Genomic DNA, 21,751 nt, shown 5'->3' on the forward strand with positions numbered 1-21,751 from the left:
TGAGACGTGGACACTCACTAAAAAGGACATGCAGCGATTGGAGGCGGTCGAAATGTGGTGCTGGTGCAAATTACTAGGTGTGTCTTGGAGGGACAGAGTTTCGAATGAAGAGGTGTTGCATCGAGCTCAAGAAAGGCGGGTGCTGATTCAAATGATTAGAGAGAGACAGAACAAATGGCTTGGACACATAATGCGGCATGATGAGGGTCTGATGCTCAGAGTCATAGAAGGTCGTATTCATGGAAAGAAGAAGAGGGGAAGACCTCGAAAAGGCTTTCTAGACGATGTAATCACACAATGTGGAGCAACAGGGTATGAAACGATGAAACGGTTGGCTCAAGACCGAGGAACTTGGAGAGAAACTCGGAGAGACACTTGATATAGAATTTTGAATGGGTCACTGAACCTGTCATAAACTGACAGATCACTATTGATGATTGATGAGTGAAGTGCAACAATCGTCTACAAGAATGTAGTAACAATCTTTCTCAAGAAAAATAAAAAGATGATCCTGGTGAGGTGATAGGTTTTAGAAGATAATGTAGTAACAAACTAAGGCACACGACTTTGAAAAATCCCCTCTTCAGTAGAAGAAAGCAAGTTTAATTTTGAGAGATCTGATCGTCTCATCTCTCTCTTACTTGTGCAGTGAAGGGTAGTCATCCTTGAGGATGGTGAAGTTACGGCACGTCGGACAAGTTTGTTGCTGCTTCAGCCATTCATGGAGACACTACATGGAAATTAAAGAAACAGAGTGTCAATTTGTAATACTCCTGGGGGCTGTTTTACAAAACTTGTCATCAGTGACAAATGACAGTTTTTGTTATAAGCTACTGAAATCCTTGCTTCTGACTGGTTATCTGCAGATTAGTCATTGATTTTTGTCATTTGTCATTGAAAAAAGGCTTTGTGAAACGGGTTCCTGGTAAGGGGTCCAAGTACTTAATGAATTGCTGAAGACATTGCTGGATATACTTCATTGATGGAAAGCAATGAAACTACATGTTTTGAAATGTGCTTCACATTTTTACATTGTCCCCACGTAAAGGGATTCCAAAGAATCATAATTTTGGGGATTTGCTTCCTTGTGACCTTTAAAATGGTTGGAACACTGGTCTCGTCATGACAAATCATGCATGAATACTTACACCCTACCTAATATGAACTATTTTGTATCATAAGATGATGAAGCGGATACTAATCGAATGATTGGTTGAGAGCGTACACGTGACCAGGCATTTATTTTCCCTAACAGGTAATTTTACTAATGACTGGTCATTAGTAAATACTTATGACCGGTCCGTTAGTAAAATCATTTTATAAAACATTGATCCATTTAACAAATAATACACATCATTTTTTTTCGGGCATTAGTAAAATTACCCACACTTGATACCTTCGAAACAGTCCAAGCACACTCGGCTATCGCCTCAGGCGTTTTAGACTGTTCCAAAGGTACCTTGTGTTGGTAATTCTTACTAATGCCCTCACTGCTGTCTAATATTTGTACACTATATCACTCACATGTATGTGGAAGATATTACACACTCCTATTCCAAGATGTTATCCCCCTAAAATGATGCATGTTTTCATTCGTCCATTATACAATCAATCTGCGATAGATACACACAGCCTCAACTCAAGTGCCGATAGATTGTATAATGGACTCATGCGCATGCATCATTTTTATACTTTATCACTCACATGTATGTGGAAGATATGCCCACACTCTATCTCCAAGGTGTTATCCCCGCTCATCTCGTCATGGCAGATCACGCAGGGGTCCTCCTCTTCCGCCTCTCCATCGACAAGCTCCTTGTGCAAGTTAAGCCCCTGGATGTGGCCCACTGTCGACCAGGCCGGCTGGGGTGGGGTTGGGGCATTGTAGTAAGAGGATCGCTTGGGCTGGGTGTTGAAGGTGGCCGGAGGGGCAGTGGGGCGACCTCCAGACATGCCCTGGTGGTTTGAGAAGCCCTTGTTCTGCATCCTCTGTGGAATGTAAGCCATGGGAACACAGTGTAATAATAGTAATGATAGGCATTTATATACCGCCTTATCTGGGTTTAGCTTAGCTGCCATTACAGCATTTAATCTCTGCGACACTATTTTTATCAGTAAAACAGAAGTTCAGGTCGTATCGTAAACGTCCAGCAGTGCTCATGGAATTACAAAACTCAAGGGAATAATAGAAAGATATTCAAGAAGAATTATCAAACATGTTATTGATACAAACTTATCAATCCTAACCTTGCTTTGCAGCTTCCAAATCACACCCTTAAGATCTTTATTACTTTAAGGCAATGACCACATATGCAATCTTAGATGTGGTCAGGAGTGTAGGAAATATAATGGCTAGAATACCTTGGTCCTCCTATATGTACACACACAAACATTTGACTTATCCAGTAGCTGCTAACAGTCTTTCAACAAGAACACTCGATAGCCAATTGTCGCCTTGTGGCCTCACCTGAGAAGCATTGCCTGCTGTCTCGCGTTGCCGTTGATGGACGAGGTCTTTAACACGACGGACGATCTCTTCCACCGACAGACCAGAAAGGGAGCCATTGTTAGATGTGCGGACCTCCTTCAGAAAACCAGTCAGCTGAACCCTGTCAAGATAACAGATTTTGAGAAACATGAATCTTAAAAATACTGAATTTGAAAGAAAACTTATAGTAGATAGATACCGGTACAGGGATATTGAGCTGGAAAATTGTGAAAATGTGACAACGCAGATTCAATTCTTATGGAGGTCGATGTAGATTATTAAAGAAGAAAAAGAGCCTTATAGAAAAGAAACCTTTCAGCATTGATATATGAATCGGGTATAATGAAATACAGACACATGTTGCATGAAAAGTCTGGCCAAAATATTTCAGCCATATCTTGTCATAGTTAAGATATGAGGCATTTTTGAAGAATAACCCTTTCCATGAGACATGATATTCCTCCAAACAGACATACAACCAACAAGATAGCAATCATATTATTCATTATTGCTTGTTTTTTTTTTTACCTGAATGCTAAGAAAGCATGCATGTGCTTGTAAGTAAGGAGATAGGGGACCGACGGCTTTAAGTCCTCTTTAAGGGACTTGGCAATGAGCATTAATGCCTAACCAAAGGGCACTAGTGCATCGACTTGATTTTGAACCAGGAACCTCCTGCTTACGAGACAACTGCTCTACTACTGAGCCATCGGGCCTCCTCTTCACCAGAAGCCGACATTCTCTTTAAAGCCCGTCTACACTAGTTTGGCCAGGGGGATTAGACCTCCCTGCAAGGTCACTGACAGGTGGTTGTCTCATCAGATCAGCTCTCAATAAACATAAGAAAAAGGGGATCATGGGGGACCAACAGGCACTGCTTGGGCATTGTTTGCTATATAGAGGGCGCAAGTATCTAAAAGTGGTGCAGTGGGGTTTTAATACAGATTCTGTTTCCACTTACTTGTTGTAATTAGGGAAGAAGCCATGCAGCCTCAGCATAATCCGCTCAAAACTGTTCTTAGGTCGTGCCACTTGTTGTTCCATGTATTGCTGCCGTGCAAGCATCTGTTGTTGCTGTTGTACCTGATGTTGGTGGCGAGCGGCAGCCCCTTGTTGCTGCGACATCCGCATTTGATGCTGAGCGTGTTGCATGTTTGGTGGAATAGCTGGTTTTATGAAAGATAAGAAAGGGTGGGGAGGGGAAAAACACATTGTTAAATTAATGAGTAAGTATGGACTGATGTATTTTTGCACTGAAAATAGATCATCTGGAAGCCTTTGGTGTATCTATCCAATGATAAATACAATGTGGCACGTGGAGGTTATTTGTGCGGCATATAAAGATTTATCTCTTGTATACTAATGGTTATTTGACAGGTTGATAACAATAAATCAGTATGTTAAAATAATGAGCAGAATTACCAACATTACAATAAAATGAATGGATGGCTAAACAAAGCATTGAATTTACTTTTCCTTACAATATTAAACACAAAAAAGATCTCAAACAGGTACAAAATCAACACATCAAATAGCATATATTGAAGAAAAAGAAGAAAAAAATCTAATAATCATCAATGATAACTGATTTTCGTTGGTGTTAACCTTATTGTTATGGAGAAATCATCACTGAATTTGGGTTTAGTACAATAAAATGACCTGTAATAGGAGTTCTATACAAAGATACATACAAAATGGTGATAAAAACACCCAATGGTTCATTCTCAAGCCCATACTTACCATTAGACTGCTGGTTGCCTGACATAGCAGCTTGCTGAGTGGTTGCTTCTCCCTGGGAGACTACCGGTGGAGTCTGGGCTCGGCTCATGGCTTGGGCTTGCTGTATCTGCTGGGCCTTAGCCTTAGCCTGAGCCTGAGCTTGTGCATGGGCTAGCGCTTGGGCCTGAGCTTGTTCCTGTTCTTGAGCTTGAGCCTGGGCCTGGGCCTCTGCCATAGCCTCTGATTGGGCCATGGCCAAGGTTTTGCGTTGAGCTTCAGGGTTGGTGTGAGAAGCAGGTTGGTTCTCCACCACACCTGCTGAGGAATCAAAGAATGGTTACATTTGGAAGTTAAGTGTTAAGTGACTCAATTATTTTGCAGACATGAACAAATTGTTAAAATTTCTGCCGTAGATTTTGTTAAAGCATTACCCAAAAATTTCCTTGTGATCATTTTATTGAAGATAACCTGGAATACAAAACTCATTACCAATCTGGGGAACCCCCTCTGCCTTGGGTGCCGCCATCATCCCTTCCTGGATGTGTGATCTCACATAGGCCATATTGTTCATGCATATTGGTTTGAAAGGCTTTGACACTGTGAGGAGGCGAGTTGGCTCAGTCGGTAAAGCATCCGCCTGTCGAACCAAAGATCCCGGGTTCGACTCCCACCCAGGCTGATGACTGAAACCTGCGTTGTGTGTTAACGTGCCCCTTCCCTTGTTCATAGATGCGGGTTAAAACACTCCGTCCCTCGGATAGGATGTTAAATTGAAGCCCTGTGTAGAGAAGAGTCACTACCTTTGCACGTTAAGAACCCACTGCACTATTCGTATAAGAGTAGGGGGAAACCCAGGTGTAGTGGTCCACCTGCACCTGCACGATAATACTCTGGAAAGAGGTCTGTACTCAAAAAGGAAGAAGAAGAGAGTAGTGAAGTGTAGGGTCTAATTTCCAAGTTTGAATTAAAAAAAACTCACCACCATTCAGAGGCACCCCCTCTGCCGTGGGCGCCGCTATGATCCCATCCTGGTCTACAGGTTTCATCCTGGGGGCCGACATCGTCCATGAGCCTGGGGCTGGGGCAGCCATGCCTGGTTCATGGGCCATGGAGGAAGGTAGGGTCAAGGCTGGTTGGGAGGTGGGTGAGCCGCTCGCTCCCTACAGGGTAAATAAAAGGATAAGAGAATCAGTTACACACTGGCAGACCTGCCAATCTCTGGAGTTCAAAAACTGTATTCTTTAATCCCAAAAGTTGTATTCATAAAAATAAACATGGACTGTTAAGCAGATCAATGCCTCTTACAGTTCCTACATACAGGAAGAAATTTTTGTATGGATCGTTGGTTGTTGTTTTTTTTAAAAATTTTAAATCATACTTTATTGAGGAAAATCGTACTGTCATATTTGCTTCTAAAAATCATAAGAAATACAACTAAATCATACTGGTTGGCAGGTCTGCACTGGACTTCTAATCGAATAAATCCTATCTTATGGGGAAAGGGCATTATCATATGCAGCCAATGTCTTACAAAATAACTTGCCAGAATACCTTAGAAATAAATGAATACATAAAAGAATATGGTAGGTGTGTCTTACCTTGACAAGACCTTCAGGTTTGTAAGGGGCAGGGACTTCCACAGGCTTCATAGAGTCCAAGGTAGCACCATTCTGGATGGCATTTACCTGTTTCTGAAATTCATTCTGAAAAAAACACACCAAACAATAGTTAAAAAACAAACATAATAATGATAATAATAATACAGTCAAACCTACTTTATAGACCACCTGTCTACAACAAGCACATTTTTTGTTTCCCTTGAAAATTGTTTCTCATTGAAAAATGTATTACAGGAACCTGTCTACAAAGCCCACCTGTCTATAAAGACCACTTTTTGTGTTTCCCTTGGGCAGTCGCTGTAGACAGGTTTGACTGTAGCTGCAATTTATAAAGCTCCTTTACAAATAAAAATAAAGCGCTTTGAGATTCAGTCATTCATTCAAGATGTTATTGTCCATATAAAAATAAAGAACTATATTTCCCATTGGTGTGACATGTAATATGTGAAACATAAGACAAAAACCTGGTTTGGTGTGCCAGAAAGCCAGAAGGGCGTCGGCAAGACTCTTATCAAGAAAAAGTCAATGAGCAGGTATAGTCCTCGGGCTCTCAGCAAATGACATAACAAGACAATTATATGACCATTACGTCTGCCCCTCGTAGCTCGCAAACCCGAGTAAATGGCCATAAAGTCGGGTATTGAAACACCCCCTTCTTTGCTTGCTGCAGAGGAGGCCTAACCACTGATCAACTTGTTTTCCAAACATAGTTCGCGCTACTTTCCGTCTCTCTCTCTCTCTCTCCGACTCTGTTTCTTTCAGGCTGCCTCCTTCAGTCTCTCTCCCCCTTCCCTAGTTCTCTGTCTCTCCCACCTCTCTCTCCTCGATCATGTTTATTTATGTCTGTCTCTCGATCCATTCCCCGGGTGTCCGTGTCTCTCTCTCTCTCTCTCTCTGGTTGGCGGCCACTTTTCTTCTTCTTCTTCTTCGATCTTCTGTTTCTTCTTCTTCTTCTTCTTCTTCTTCTTTTTCGATCTTCTGTTTCTTCTTCTTCTTCTTCTTCTTCTTCTTCTTCTTCTTCTTTTTCTTCTTCTTCTTCTTCTTCTTCTTCTTCTTCTTCTTCTTCGATCTTCTGTTTCTTCTTCTTCTTTTTCTTCTTCTTCTTCTTCTTCTTTTTCTTCTTCTTCTTCTTCTTCTCAGTCTATAGTGGCCTAGTCTTTTTCTCCAAGTCGAAGCGACAGTCCTCAGGTTTTTCCTGGTTGAAAAACCCCATTCATAAATTATGAGTCCTCAAACTCGGGTTTTGAAACACCCCCTTCACCCGCGCATTGATAATAACAAGAAAGTTCTCTTTACACTGCACTATTTAACGATTTTCTGTCTTGTGTCAGAAGCTTGTTATATCTTAATTGATATTAAGATGTACTTTTATTATCAGTGAATACTCATGCAACGGAATGCAGCTTCTTAATGAGGACTAATTTCTGCGCGGATTTTTATTAGGGGGACACTTCGTCTGCACATGTGGACAACTCAGTGCAGTCCTGAGGTCAGTGGTGCAGTCACGTTAGGGTTACTACCATTGACCTAGAGGTCAGTGGTTACTATGGGGGTTACTATGGCGATCTGTCAATCTCTCTTCTCCCTTCCAGCAACGATCACTGGCAAAACCACATTGTTGACCTGGGGATCAGTGGTTCTTGGCAGCCTCCCAATACCTCCATCTAAGCAAGAAGCAAGGGGGTATTTCAATTTTGCTACGAGGACTTTACGTCATGTTATACAAAGCAAGAATTTTAAATAGAATGAGATGTCACCCATGAGTCAGCATGGGTGGTTTTTCTGCAATACGCATAAATCTTTCGCCTTTTACTAAAGATTTCCGTGCAGAGGAACACATTGATGAGTCTATAAAGATTTTTCTCTGGCTTAAAATTATTTGATGCAAAGGAATTCAATCGATCGATGAACAGGCTCTGTCCTACCAACATCGATGGATTAAAGTTAAGTAAAGTATTAGAATTCAAATGTATTCAAGTTACCAAGCAGTGACAGTGTGAGTCCAATCAATGCAGGTGGTTTTATAATAGATATTCCCTTCCATAAACCAAAGTCTGAACTTAACCCTTGACCAAACACACGACCTAACTTTAGGCCCAAGTCTAACCCTAACCCTATCACTCCTCGCCAAAATAAGGCCTGGAGGGAGTGTCTTCCCAGCATATGTTGGGTAACTGATCACCAAGATAAACTTTGTAACATGAAAAGAAGAAGTAAAAAGAAAAGAAGTTTTGAAATAGAGTTACGATGTGTGATCAGTGAACACGCTTTCCAATTTTCATTCACAATACCTCGCACACTCAAAATTCTACAGAAGACATTAAATGAATATGATAGGTGTATTACCTGTGCTTTTGATGCAGCTCGTTGGTTGGTTGCGAGGCAATCTTGCCACATACTCCTGATGGCTCTAACATGTTCCTCCATCATCGGGTTACTGTGAAACAAATGACAATGAACATACATCAATCTCAGTGAATGGGACCACAGTCAACTTTATCTGAAGAGGAAAGTATCATTTCAGTTTGGACCCACATCAGGGTTATCACAAAAATTTGAGACTTTGACTTTCTATGACCCATATTTAGTTTTTTTTCTTTTTCTTTTCCATGACTTTCCAGGTATTTCCATGACAGTGGTTACTCTGCACATGTTTTACATTAAATAACACGGTTCCAGTAACATGGGGACAGCTAAAACTTCAAAAAAACAGCAGCCCATTGCACTAGAACCCTTAAAATTTAATTTTGAACCCAAGTTAAAAAAAAAAGTTAGTGTGGTGCACTGCAGTGTAACCAACAGAATATCAATGTCTTTTAAATGAGCGTCCTTATGAGAAAGACATATTTGAATTATTGTGACAAATATACATCTCAAATATTGTTTGAAAGTACATGTTTGCATGGCGTGAATATAACTTAGAGAATAGGTTTGTGGTGCAATCCTCTGAAGAGGTCTTTAAAGGACTGAGAATCAATAAAGATTCAACATTTCACACAAGTTACAAGGAACACCTGTATGATATTGGCGTTGATTGACGACATGATGTGTAAATTGAAGTCTGATTATTTCTTTGATGAAGGTTGTTGGGTAGTGGCGAGTAAGACAGGGCCGTACATACCAAGTCTTTAGTATGGGGTGTGGACTGAAATTTTAAGGACTGCATGCAAAAGCCCCATTATGACATTTTGAAATGTTGAGGTCCCTACTTAGGATCTTGGGCACCCACCAGTCTGCGGCCCGGTTAGTATCCAGCCTTGGATAAGGACCACACTTCATTGGATCAACGGCATTTAAGATCATTCCCTAAAGCCTGTCTGCACTAGATTAGACCTCCCTTTCGGGAAAAGGGGATCATGGGGGATCAACATGCACCGATTAGGCATTGTTTGATATATAGAGGGAGCAAGTAGCTACAAGTAGTACAGTGGGACTTTAAAACAAACAAACAATCTTACTTTTGGAGGATGTTAGCTATAGTTTGAATGTGGCTATTTGCTTCTTTGCACGCTTCTTCCAATGGTTTCAGCTCCTTGGCCATAAACAGATGCAGGAACTGGATCTACAAAACAAAGGAAATGGATGAAGAAAGTGATGAAGAACACTAGTACAAGCATTGTTTAGTTTAATTCATTTAAGCCCAAGTTTAACAAATGTTTTTTTGAGGGCAAGTACTGGTACAAGTGAAAGTTATCTAGAAGCGTTCTAATTCCTGTGAGGGAAAAAAAGTAGCGAGGTCACATGAAACAAACTACCCTTGCATTGTTTAGGAATTCTAGGAAAGATGCAGACTATTTTCATTTCCTTAATTCAGATCTGATCAATACATAAAACAATGAAAGAAGTTTTGAAATTAAAAAAAAAAAAAAAAAAAAATCTCCATATTTTTATTTCCGTCCACCCCAGTGCTCGCGCAGTTTTAAATGATCAAACAATCAGCACCTTTAAGAAAGAACGACTTGTACGTCCTGAACTATATAATAGTAAAACATAATAATAATTAGATCAATTTATATAGCACAGCTACTATACAAATATACTCTACTGCACTGTGATGAAAACATAACTTCCAACAGTGCAAGTTTACAAACACACAACAACAAAAAATATTCAAAAGAATTGAATGTGGTGGTAGAGACAGGGTCACATACCTCAGCTTTGCACGCCCTTCCCAAGGACTTCACAGCCTCTTCATCCCTGGCCTTTAGACGTAGCTCCAAGGCATCCCACCCTCCCTTCAGCTCCTTGAAAACCTTCTGAGACTCCTCCATGTCCTTCTCCATCTGGGTCCTCCTGGAGTCTGCGGTGAGACGATCCTCGTTGAGCAGCGCCATCTCAAACTGGAGTTTGGACACATTGTCATGGAGTTCTTGCTTTTCCGTCGTCAACTTCTTAGACTGCTTCTCAAGCATCTTGTTAGTCTTCTCTTTGTCTTTGACAGAATTCTGTTGCAAAAAAAAGGGAATGATTGTTTATCTTCAGTAGTGACCTTCTACGTGACCTTCCATCCGGGCCCACTCTGCATCTGCTGTTGTAACGCCATCTCAAACTGTAGTTTGGACTGAATTAGCAATACACAATTCCCATCTCGGGTTAGCTGTAGCAGTACGGTCCCATAATCACCGCTTCCCTAGCTGTCCTGTTGGTTCTCGCATCTAGTCCTCTGTCTGTGAAGTGGGAACTACGGTAGGTGTTGGTTTACGAATTGTTGGCCAGTTGACCATAACATGGTGCTTTGCAATAAACAGTATGCACATATAATTGCTTTAATGCCCCACTGCACTTCTTATATTTACTTGCACCCTCTATATAGCAAACAATGCCTAATTGGTGACCATTGGTTCCCCATGATCCTCTCTTTCTTATGTTAATTGAAAGCTTATTTAATGAGATAACCACCTGTCAGTGACCATGCAGGGAGGTCTAATCCCTCCTGGCCAAACCAGTGCAGTGGCGCTTTAATGGTACCTAATAGAATGAACACAAACTTGTACTTACCCGATATTTACCAATCTCACTCTTCAGAGAATCTGTCTCATCGCCCAAGGCTAGAACCAGTTTCTCGTATCTCTCCTTGAGCTCGGCAAGCTTCTGCTTACAGTCCACTTACTTCTTTATAGGACGTTTCTTTATACGATATTGATCTCTTGTCTGTATGCTCTGTTCGCTCTACAATGATTCTTTATACATTTCTCTACACAAATTTCTTATAAATTTCCTTATTTGTGAACAGACTATGAGACCCACAACTTGCCTGATATTTCTCCTGTAAGCTCCTGATTTTTTCATTTGCCCTCCTGGTGAAGGTTTGCTGATATTCTATCATCCTCGCTTTTGAAATCTTCTTGTTGTTTTCTGCCTGTTCCAAAACCCTCTGGGATAATAACAAATATCATAGATAAAGATTAATTGAGGAAGGAATATAAATGATTAAGTTGAATACAGGTCATCAAACTACATTGTGGAAGAAACTGTCTAGAAGCAAGAGAAAGGTCAATTATGCAAGGATAATTCTGTAGTACTGGGATATGAGGAAGAATGGAAAAGAGGAAGGAGAAGGAGAGGAGGAAAAGAGAGATGGAAGAGAATATGGACAAGAGAGCAGGAAAACGGAAGGGGGGGGGGGGGGGGGTGGGGTGATATTTGAAGAAATGGGAGAGGGGGAGATGAGGGATAAGAAAGGGGGAAACGGAGATTGGATCAGAACAAGAGGTAATGACCTTCAAGAGGAAGAAGAGAAACAGAAGGAAGGATGAAGAGAAGAGCAAAAATGGGACAAGAACAGCAATTAATTTAATAGAAAATTAAAGAATTGGGGGAAAAGAAAGATGATAAGGGATAAGGATGGGTACTAGGAATCCTGAGACAATAAAAATAATGTGCTTGTGCTAATCAGAATGGCGCATAAGACGATTTACAATTCTATCAATATATGCTCATTGAAGTGTATTTTGACATTATTACCCTAGCTGTGCTGTTGTGCTTGCATCTAGTCCTCTGTCTGCGAAGTGGGAATTAGGTGTTGGGTTACGACCTGTTGGCCAGTTGACCATGAGATGGCGCTGTGCAATAAACAGTACACTAGAGCAGAAACTTCAACAGTTCAGTATTGCTTTAAAGCCCCACTGCACTATTTATAGTTACTTGCGCCCTCTATATAGCAAACAATGCCTAATCGGTGACCATTGGTCCCCCATGATCCTCTTTTTCTTATGTTAATTGAGAGCTTATCTGATGAGATAACCACCTGTCAGTTACCATGCAGGGAGGTCTAATCCCTCCTCGCCAAAGCAGTGCGGTGGGGCTTTAATGGTACCTGATAGAATGAACACAAACTTGTACTTACCCAAAGTCTATCATTCTCATTGGCTAAGGCTAGAACCAGTTTCTTGTTTTTCTCGTTGAGGTTGGCAAGAGTCTGCTTAGTTCTCTCGCGTGATCTGTAAGTAGACATTAGAACTTACAGTTTGATTTGAATTTATTTTTTTATCAACTGCAATACAGCAAAACATTTCAAACAATGATATTTACATATACAAGAAGAGAAACTATTGGTTGGTAAAAGGGGCCAGATAAAAGCACATATGTCTTCATTTTTTCCCCCTTCAAAGATAATGTAGGGCTTGGGTTTGCATTTGGTTAGGTTGTACAAAACACGCTTTAGTGACAATTCATCCTGAGTCGGCTGAATGAAATAATTTGTAATAAGGCACTTAATAAAGATTTGTAAATAAAATTTGATTACATTTCGAAAATGGTCTATTGAAGAAAATTATAAAAAAAAGACACTTACTCTTCATACTCTTCGAGGACATTTAATCTCTTATTTTGTTTGAGGTATTCGGCTTCCACTTGGTGCAGGGAATTGAACAGCAACTGCTTCTCTTCTTTTGCCTTCTTCTCACGCAGATCCAAGTCTTTCTGTACACAGAAACATGGGAAGAATCATAAGGATGAGAAGGATGAGAACAAGAATGAGAAATATAATAAGGACTCCCAGTTTCATACTAGTGACAGATATTTGGCTTTCCAAATTGGAATAAGTCTCAACTTCTTCTCGTCAATTCCCTTCTTCACATATTATTTATTATTATTACTTATACCACGTTTTTACATCAATCAAGGCCTGTTCAGGTATGGTGCGATGAACCGCCGCAAACAAATCAGCCACATTAAAAAAATATGTCAATGAATGGTAACGGGCGCATATTCATTGAGCTCTGTGTCATAAGATACAGAACTGTTGAGCATACTAAGCTTTATATCATCCTCTCTAAAACAAAATGCAGTGGTTTTAACATGTCATATCTGAACGAGACTTTATCAGGAGCGTGCACTGACGATTGCCTAGCTTACAGTCCACTTACTTCTTTATAGGACGATTCTTTATACGATATTGATCTCTTGTCTGTATGCTCTGTTCGCTCTACAATGATTCTTTATACATTTCTCTACACAAATTTCTTATAAATTTCCTTATTTGTGAACAGACTATGAGACCCACAACTTGCCTGATATTTCTCCTGTAAGCTCCTGATTTTTTCATTTGCCCTCCTGGTGAAGGCTTGCTGATATTCTATCATCCTCGCTTCTGAAATCTTCTTGTTGTTTTCTGCCTGTTCCAAAGCCCTCTGGGATAATAACAAATATCATAGATAAAGATTAATTGAGGAAGGAATATAAATGATTAAGTTGAATACAGGTCATCAAGCCAAATTGATGGAGAAACTGTCTAGAAGCAAGAGAAAGGTCAATTATGCAAGGATAATTCTGTAGTACTGGGATATGAGGAAGAATGGAAAAGAGGAAGGAGACAGAGAGGAGGAAAAGAGAGATGGAAGAGAATATGGACAAGAGAGCAGAAGACGGAGGGGGTGGGGTGGGGTTGATATTTGAAGAAATGGGAGAGGGGGAGATGGGAGTTGAGGGAAAAGAAATGGGTAAAAGGGAGACTGGATCAGAACAAGAGGTATTGACATTCAAGCGGAAAAAGAGAAACAGAAGGAAGGAGGAAGAGAAGAGGGAAATTGGGACAAGAACAGCAATAAATTTAATAGAAAATTAAAAAATTGGGGGAAAAGAAAGATGATAGAGAGGATAAGGATGGGGACTAGGAATCATGAGACAATAAAAATAATGTGCTTCTGATTATTAGAATGGCGCAAATTAATACATGGCACAAAAATTTATAATTTATGTAGTTTATAATAATAATTCCTCCAATTTTTCTTCTATTACACGGCGTGCCACAAGGTTCTATCCTAGGTCCTCTACTGTTTTATAAGTCGGCAAAAAGAAGTCGGCAAATTTTTTTTTTTTTTTTAGGACGAAAAAAAGGGGTGCGGTTAATACACAAGGGCGGTTTATACAACATTAATTACGGTATAATTGAAGTGTATCTTGACACTTTTGACCACAAATACAAATTATATATTTCAGAAAGTAAACTGTGTGAATTCCTTAATTTTAGCAATCAGCTGAAATTTTTATTTTCCTTTTTAACCTTTCCACTACAAAACAAAGACAACAGGAAAGAAATATTATGTTCCCAACTTTCTACATGCCATGAGAAGCTAACTTACCTGAAGAGATTCCATCTGCTGATTCACATAATCATCCGTGTTCGTACCGAAGGTTCTCTGCTCGTGGACCGCTGGTTGTTGGTCCTTCCACTGTTGCATTCGCTTTTCAAACATCTTCTCATAGTCGCTCTCAGATAATGGAGTCCTCTGCAATTCCTGCGTTTCTTTCCCACTCTCCTGTCTATTAACCTTTGGCATAGTGGTCTCCGTATTAACAACATGGGTGCTATTCGATACAGGGGTTGCTACTGGTTTTGAGATTGGTTGTTCAAATTTCTTGGTGTTGCTAGCACCAACTACTTCATCATCAGGTCGGGGATTCAAAACCCCATCCACAGATGTGCCATCGTCACTGTCAGCTTTATCTGGTCTAACAGACTGATTAACAGTACCTTTGTTCAATTCAGAAGTCATTTCATTAGATTCGGCGTAGGGTTGTTCTGTTGGCGCTCCCACCAAACTCGGGAAGCAAATGGAAGCAACCCCATTAACCACCATGAGTTTTCCAGGATTTTCAGTTATACTCGCAGATTCTTGTACTACACTCCGAGGTCCATCGCTTTGGATACTACTTTCATGTTCAGATTGACAACCACTGATTCCATCCCTAATAAGTTCAAAATCAGATCTGTCCATTTCAGAAGGAACAGGCAACTTAGTTACACTCTCTTGCCGTTCACGACCCTCTGCAGAGTCAACAGTGTCTTTGGATTCTATATTGTTACTAGCCCCTGTATTTCCCTTTGTCCCTTCTCCACCGCGCTGTACGTGTGATTGTTCACCATTTTTGTCCGTCTCCCCATGGACTACCACATCATCGTCCACTTCCTCCATGGTGAGTTCCTTGGAGCTATAGTGATCTTCCCAATGGTAGTCCTCATCGTCGATCCCATCGACCTTGCAATTGGAGGGAACGCTGACCTTGTCTTCAAGTATCGACTGATACAGCTCTGGTTCTATTCCTTCGTAATTAGAAGCATGCATCTCTGACGAAGCATCGTGGAACGAATCTTCGGCTTCATCGTTGTCATCATCACTGTCATCATTCTCATCGTCATCTTCATCATCGCTTGAAGTGGTGGTGTCGTCATTGTCCGATTCATTCTTGGTCCCTTCGCTCTCTTCTGTTTTAATTTCGTTATCGTCCTCTTCATCGCTATCCTCATCGCCGTCGAAAGAGTCCAACCCAGAGACGGGACCTCGCTTTGTCATCGCATCAAACTGATCAAGACCCACCGACAAGGTTGGGTTATAGCCACCAAGACCGGGAATGAACGGAACAGAGTTAGGATTCAGAGAGTAACCCGCAACATCACCACTTAGTTCCCTTTCCTGATATCCGTTACGGATCGCTAGCTCTCTGCACTTCTGAGCATCACCCTTCATACTTGCGTAATCACCAATGACGACCATGTCTTCGGATTCGAGAAGGAATGGCTTGAGGCCACCTCGTTTAAGTATAAGTTCCTGGTGCTCAAATGTCAGGTGTTCCATATATCTAGTTATGATTGGATCTTGAAGATAGAGAGGGCCATTGCTTGAAAAGATGTCGTTGAAATGGCTGGCACAGAGGGAAAGAAAGAGAGAGAGAGAATTATGAATCATTACTTACAACCTTTATTACGACACGATAATACAACATAAACGTGCAGGCTCCTCATAAAAGATGCTGAATTAGTACAATCATAAAATTTTTGACCATTTCCTTCTCTCCCCAATTTATCTAACACTGAAATCTACTTACAGGAAAAGGACCGTTTTCTGACTCTTCTCTTCATCTGTCTCTGGCACAATGATGAATCCTTCCTTCTGGAACGATGCGTCCATCTTCCTCGCAGCATCCTGTAGGTACTCAGGAATGGCAAAGGGACGATCCTCCGAAACAGTCAGGGTTGAATGCCACCTGGAGTTTTGGAAAGAAAACACAAATATTGTCTTTTATGCATAGAAATCAAGTCTTTATACGCAGGCCCTGAACTACAATTCTTACATTGTTTAACACCAAGGGGATAAAGGAGGAGGGGACTTAAGCGTCTCTTCTGAATATTTCCTATTATCAATCACCAAATATAACATTTTTCCAGAGAATAAATTTCAAAAAATTGTTCATATATTTGTACCTGTTCTTCCTCTCTTGAAGTTCTTCTGCATCATCTGCTCCATAGAGATGTCTCGTGGTGGGCCCAAAATCAAATTGGACAATGTTTGAGGCTTCTTCATGCAACTGCAAGGCAAAAAGCAGAGAACAGACTAATTAGCAGACAATATACTCACATCACTGAAAATAGACATTTTAGTTGAGAGCCATTCAGCTTCGGAAAGTTAAAAAAAAAGCTCTGGTAAAATATATCATCAGCTCCAGTTGTCTTTGATCAGGTCCAAAACCAATCAATACAATGTTTTTGGCCCTTTCAGCCAACTGTATGGTAAAGCAGAACAACAGACAATTAAACTAAAGGGAGATGTTCACTCGTTTCATAATTTGCTGACAACAGAATTGGTGGAAATACCATTAAAAAAGTGAACCTGTGGTCCCATCAAGAAATATCCCTGAGACTCTCAGAGAGTCTTCCTGAGATGGAAATGTAAAATAACGACTATACCATATGGGGAGATGGGTGGAAAATGCAGTGCATTGCCTATTGTTCTGAATCTAGTAAGTAATAAAACATCATCTTACCGTCACAGGTTTTCTGCTCTTCTTAGGCTGGGCTTTGTTGGTCTTTTTCTGATAGGGTACATAGATATGAAACAGAGAGAAGGACAATTATAAAAATGTTGAAAGTATAGGAGTGAAATAGTAAAACTACTACAAAAGGTTACAGACGCAGCTGCCCCATTAAATACTGTTGTACTTGTCTCTCTAAATAAACAGGAACTTCTGATGGCACATCATTATCGTAAATTTTGCGAGTGGCAAAAGTTTCATTAAATGAGAAATTGGAAGTGGATTGGGCATACGCTATGGACAACATCAGGTTTCATCGGACAGGCCCCAATATGGAATACCACGGGGGAAGAGAGGTTAGCTGGTCAAGAAACACCTGTCAGAAAAAAACAGGGATGCCAGTTAAAATTGATAAGAGGGCTTGAAAATCACCTATAATGAGCTTTTTTGTACACAAAAAAGCGTTAAATGGCCTGAAAATAACTTGGCACGGCCTGAATTCATGCTTATGCCTGAAAACTGGCATCCCTGGAAAAAGGACAGAACAGAGGACTCTGGAGATCTTTCATTGATGGCCTACTAAAGCTATTACTATCCTGTTTTCATCTCTCCTATTTCACTTTCACCTATGAAATAAATTGTGTATTTATATGCTCTTTAATCATTCCATCATTCAAGTCCCAGCTTTTGATGTTAATTTTTATGAATTCCGACTTAAGTTAATTGACAATTTGTCCCCCTTTTCAGTCGTACCTGTTCGACGTCATCAAACTCGTCCCTCTTCAGTACGTAGGTAGCTTCTGGTTTAATCTCTGCTTCTCCTTCGGCTCCCTGGACTCTGGAGGTATCATTTTGAGTGGAGTCTGTTGCCGCGGCAATACCAGCATCCGATCCGGTCCTGGGTTTGGTTGCTCTATGAGCTGATTTACTGGATGAATCTGCAAGCAAGACAAGTAATAATAATAATATTCAGCTTATATATATAGCGCTTAATACATCTCGGCTTCTCTAAGCGCTTTAAAGATATACTATTACGCCGGTCATTGGATTCAATGCTTTCCCGCACACGATGTGTGCACAATCTCCACTCCCTGGGGAGCATTCCGGCCAGGCGTTACTCGACGCTCAAAAACTGTTTGACCAACAATGACGGTCGCATCCAGAGTTACCAACCTTGTGCGACCAAAAAAAGGAATGATGATGGCAAAAAAAAGGAATTTCAAGCAAAGAAAAGGAATTCATTAAAACTAAACTTACAACCACGCGCGACACACTTCCAATGCATAAATGTTCATTCATCATGCTGTTTTTTTCCATACAAGCAGGTAATTTTTTTGGTGGTTATTTCGGTATTATCGGCATTTCCTTTTTTTTGAAAATATATATATATATATATATATATTTTTTGTTAATTAAATTTTTTTATTAAAAAACGTGTTTTATGAAGAAAAAACGTAATACCGTAATTTGAGGGAAAAAACAGTAATTCCGGCAAAAACGGAATGGTTGGCAGCTCTGCGCATCCTACCGGGTACCCATTTTATCACCTGGAATTGGTGGAGGAGGTGTTGACTATCTGAATGATAACAGCACATAAATAGCTTTGGAAAGGCCTTCTTAGGACTCTGTCACATACATACGTACTAACAAAAACGATACATGAGAGAGGTGTGCGTTTGTAATCTGGTAAAACACAAAGAAATACAGAGGAGACACTGACAAAATCCCACATCATTCTTCGCCGACATCAAATTGGAAACAAGCCCTTGAGAACAGGAAAATATTTTTTATGTAACCTATATACATGAAAGAGGAGAGTTTGCGATCTGGTAAAGCACATTGTCAATGAAATACAAAAGACATACTGAGAGAATCCAACATCCTATAAAATATTTTTTATTTAACCCATGAATGTGGAGTGATATCCTCCAGTCAATTTAGGGACTTTGACTCAAATTAAAGGCTGTGTGAATAATTCAGACTTAAGTTTTCTTATCAAAAGAAATAACATGGTACTCTGTGCATTGATGATTACACATACTGTAACATGACTATTTTTACAAATGCTGTGCTATTACCATTTTAGGGAGCTCTACAAAAGAGCAAATTCTTGAAAAACCATGGTTTAAAACAGGAATTTAACTTCCATCATGGACTAAAATAAAAATACAAGATTACTAAACGTATGGACATGAAACCGCTACTTAAAAGATTCTCCTTTGTATGTTAGTTTGGGCCAATGTGTTTACCCACCTTCCTTTTCTGCATGAGCGCCCTCTGCTGTTTGACCATGTCCAGGTTGACCTTCAGCATCCCCTTGGCCCTTCTCTGCCTTGTACATGTAGCTATCACTTTGGTGATACTTCCGAAACTTCTTCCCTTTCTTCTGGTCCTTGGTGGGTTTCCTTAAAGAATGAACCAAACAAAATACATGGAAGTTTTAAGATTCTACAAATTATACTGAACGATAGTAGATTCATTTTTTTCATTTTTCACTAAACAAACAATAGACGCAAAGAAGCATGTATTTATACAAAAACAATGAAAATACAGATTAATCAACTTCATTGGCAATGTATACATATTGTTTAATCTTACAATTGATATAGAATGGAAAAGGAGAACTAAACAGACTGCCTATGATGGCTTTGTAGGGCAGTTCCGAATAATATACACAATAAATTGTTAAAGAGCATTAAAATACGACAAAAAAAGTTAGCTTATTGTGGAAAAGAGGGATTCGGAAGATAAAAGAACAACTGATATAATTCATTTGTAACTTGGAAAGCTGGCATGACTTGGTCTCTCTACAGGTATTGATAAAGTGACTGCAAAAAAAAACTTTGGCGGATATTTTAATTTTAACGTTAATCCACTGGGGAGGCACAAATATATGAGCTGAACTAAACTGCCAATCAGCACAGTTTGTTACACTGACACAGTAGTCATTATGCCAAAATATAAACAGGGGTCCACACCAACTTTTTTAAGGAAGGGGGCCCGGATTGGGGTTTTTAAAGTCTATGCATGAGCCATATGTAGAACAAAGTCAAGAAAAAGAAACTTAGAGGGGGGGGGGGGGGGGAGGCGGATCAAGACTTAGATTTTGGGCCCCCATGGACGCTAACTGGCGTCAAGCCCTGCATTAGATGATTTAACCATGATCCCTATTTCTATTAATTCCATGATCACAGACATTTTAATATCATGAATTCAATTAACCTTTTCTTCACATTCAGAATTAGACTTCCACATCACACTTATCATCTAATTATACAACAAAAGTTTTCTTACGGGGCAGATTTCTTCTTTGCTTCATCCTTGGCTGGCTTTGGTGGTTTCTCAACCTTGAACTCTGTCTTGATGATTCCATTACCTTCGATCACCTTAATGTAACTCAAGGTTCCTAGGCAGTCGGGTGTTGAGCACTTAGTCTTCAGAGCCTCCTACAACATGGAAAACAATTTGCAAGCATTGGTTAATATGTGTCCATAGTTCAGCATACAATCATTCTTCCATAGTTCAGCATACAATCATTCTTACAATGTCTAAATGGTAAAATCGTAGGCCGGCTGGTAGAAGGGCGTTAGCGCGAGCGACTTGAAAACTACTTTTCAAATTATTCACATTTAAAGATTTGTTTTATATTTAAACTGCTTTCCGTCCCGAAAATTGATTTCAAACTTAAAAGACTAATAGAAATGTAATAGTAGAACACAGCCACAATTTTTTTCTCAGAAATAAGTCAGTTTTATAAAAGTTTGAGGCGATTTAGTGCTAACGCCCTTCTGCTTAACGCTTCATTTTTTACCTGAAGTTCGAGCTAACGCCCTTCTGCCAGCCAGGCGATGAAATACTCATTCATAAATTTCATTGATTGACAGTTTGGAAATGTGGCTTTGGAGAGGAATGGAAGGAATTAGTTGGAGAGACAGGGTCACCAATGGAGTGTTGCATAGAGTAAATGAACAGAGGAGCTTGGAAAAACAGATTTGGAGACGTAAGAAAACCTGGACAGGACACATCTTAACATGCTCAGTGACATCTTGGAAGGGAAGATGGATGGTAAACGGGGAGAAGAGAAAGACCAAGCATTGGGACGGTGTCAGACTTGGAAGGTGACAGATCATATGACATAATGAAGAAGAAGGCTACAGATAGAGAGGGATGGAGAAAGAAATACAGAAGGCTCTGGTGTGTGGACCTGCCTTAGGCAGAACACCTGAGAGAGATTTCATCAATATTTGAGTTTTTGTTACAAACCTTATTTGAATATTTAAATTTTTACATATGTAAGGCAGTCAGTGTGGCTGAAAGAGATCAAAACTTCCTCAAAGAAAAAAAGGAGAAGCTCATTCCCATCCCCCCCCCCTCTTGTTGAAGAGCCGTTTGAGTGACAGCATGACAGATATGGGCACAATATATGAAACCATGTTGTTGCTCATCATAATCACAATCAACAATCAAATCATATCTGAATAGCACTTAAAGATGTTACCCCCTCCATCACTTCCTCCTCCTACCCCTAAATTGTTTAGCGTCTGTTGTCCAATGCTGTGGGGTTGGCAGTTTTATTTACCTTATGGCTCTTCTTGCCTCATGGTCTTCAGCCTGGGTGACACCAGATGCTTTCATATTTTCATCTCATGTCTCCTTCAAGGTTTTGCATAAAACA

At 40.1% G+C, this 21,751-nt stretch overlaps 1 protein-coding gene and 1 non-coding gene across 2 annotated transcripts in view; one reads left to right on the plus strand and one right to left on the minus strand.

The window, feature by feature from the left end:
- LOC585630 overlaps nucleotides 1-21,751 on the minus strand; it is a 63,548-nt gene continuing 41,797 nt past the window's right edge. Inside the window, exons 17-37 of the mRNA XM_030978805.1 lie at nucleotides 20,371-20,522; nucleotides 19,330-19,481; nucleotides 17,830-18,014; nucleotides 17,089-17,136; nucleotides 16,529-16,632; nucleotides 16,153-16,311; nucleotides 14,409-15,969; nucleotides 13,338-13,457; nucleotides 12,620-12,747; nucleotides 12,173-12,266; nucleotides 11,081-11,200; nucleotides 9,978-10,271; nucleotides 9,285-9,388; nucleotides 8,173-8,263; nucleotides 5,806-5,910; nucleotides 5,187-5,367; nucleotides 4,229-4,525; nucleotides 3,450-3,654; nucleotides 2,468-2,609; nucleotides 1,705-1,989; nucleotides 1-730 (exon numbers count right to left, since the gene is read on the minus strand). Coding sequence (XP_030834665.1) covers nucleotides 638-730; nucleotides 1,705-1,989; nucleotides 2,468-2,609; nucleotides 3,450-3,654; nucleotides 4,229-4,525; nucleotides 5,187-5,367; nucleotides 5,806-5,910; nucleotides 8,173-8,263; nucleotides 9,285-9,388; nucleotides 9,978-10,271; nucleotides 11,081-11,200; nucleotides 12,173-12,266; nucleotides 12,620-12,747; nucleotides 13,338-13,457; nucleotides 14,409-15,969; nucleotides 16,153-16,311; nucleotides 16,529-16,632; nucleotides 17,089-17,136; nucleotides 17,830-18,014; nucleotides 19,330-19,481; nucleotides 20,371-20,522 — 4,620 coding nt within the window. The 3' untranslated portion in view covers nucleotides 1-637. The remainder of the gene's footprint in view (nucleotides 731-1,704; nucleotides 1,990-2,467; nucleotides 2,610-3,449; nucleotides 3,655-4,228; nucleotides 4,526-5,186; nucleotides 5,368-5,805; nucleotides 5,911-8,172; nucleotides 8,264-9,284; nucleotides 9,389-9,977; nucleotides 10,272-11,080; nucleotides 11,201-12,172; nucleotides 12,267-12,619; nucleotides 12,748-13,337; nucleotides 13,458-14,408; nucleotides 15,970-16,152; nucleotides 16,312-16,528; nucleotides 16,633-17,088; nucleotides 17,137-17,829; nucleotides 18,015-19,329; nucleotides 19,482-20,370; nucleotides 20,523-21,751) is intronic.
- LOC115921528 lies at nucleotides 7,596-7,713 on the plus strand. Its single transcript, XR_004062937.1, has one exon. It is a non-coding gene; the product is annotated as a U5 spliceosomal RNA (small nuclear RNA).

The sequence above is a fragment of the Strongylocentrotus purpuratus genome, unplaced genomic scaffold (assembly GCF_000002235.5).
Source record: "Strongylocentrotus purpuratus isolate Spur 01 unplaced genomic scaffold, Spur_5.0 spur5_scaffold_1, whole genome shotgun sequence".
NCBI classification, from domain to species: domain Eukaryota; kingdom Metazoa; phylum Echinodermata; class Echinoidea; order Camarodonta; family Strongylocentrotidae; genus Strongylocentrotus; species Strongylocentrotus purpuratus.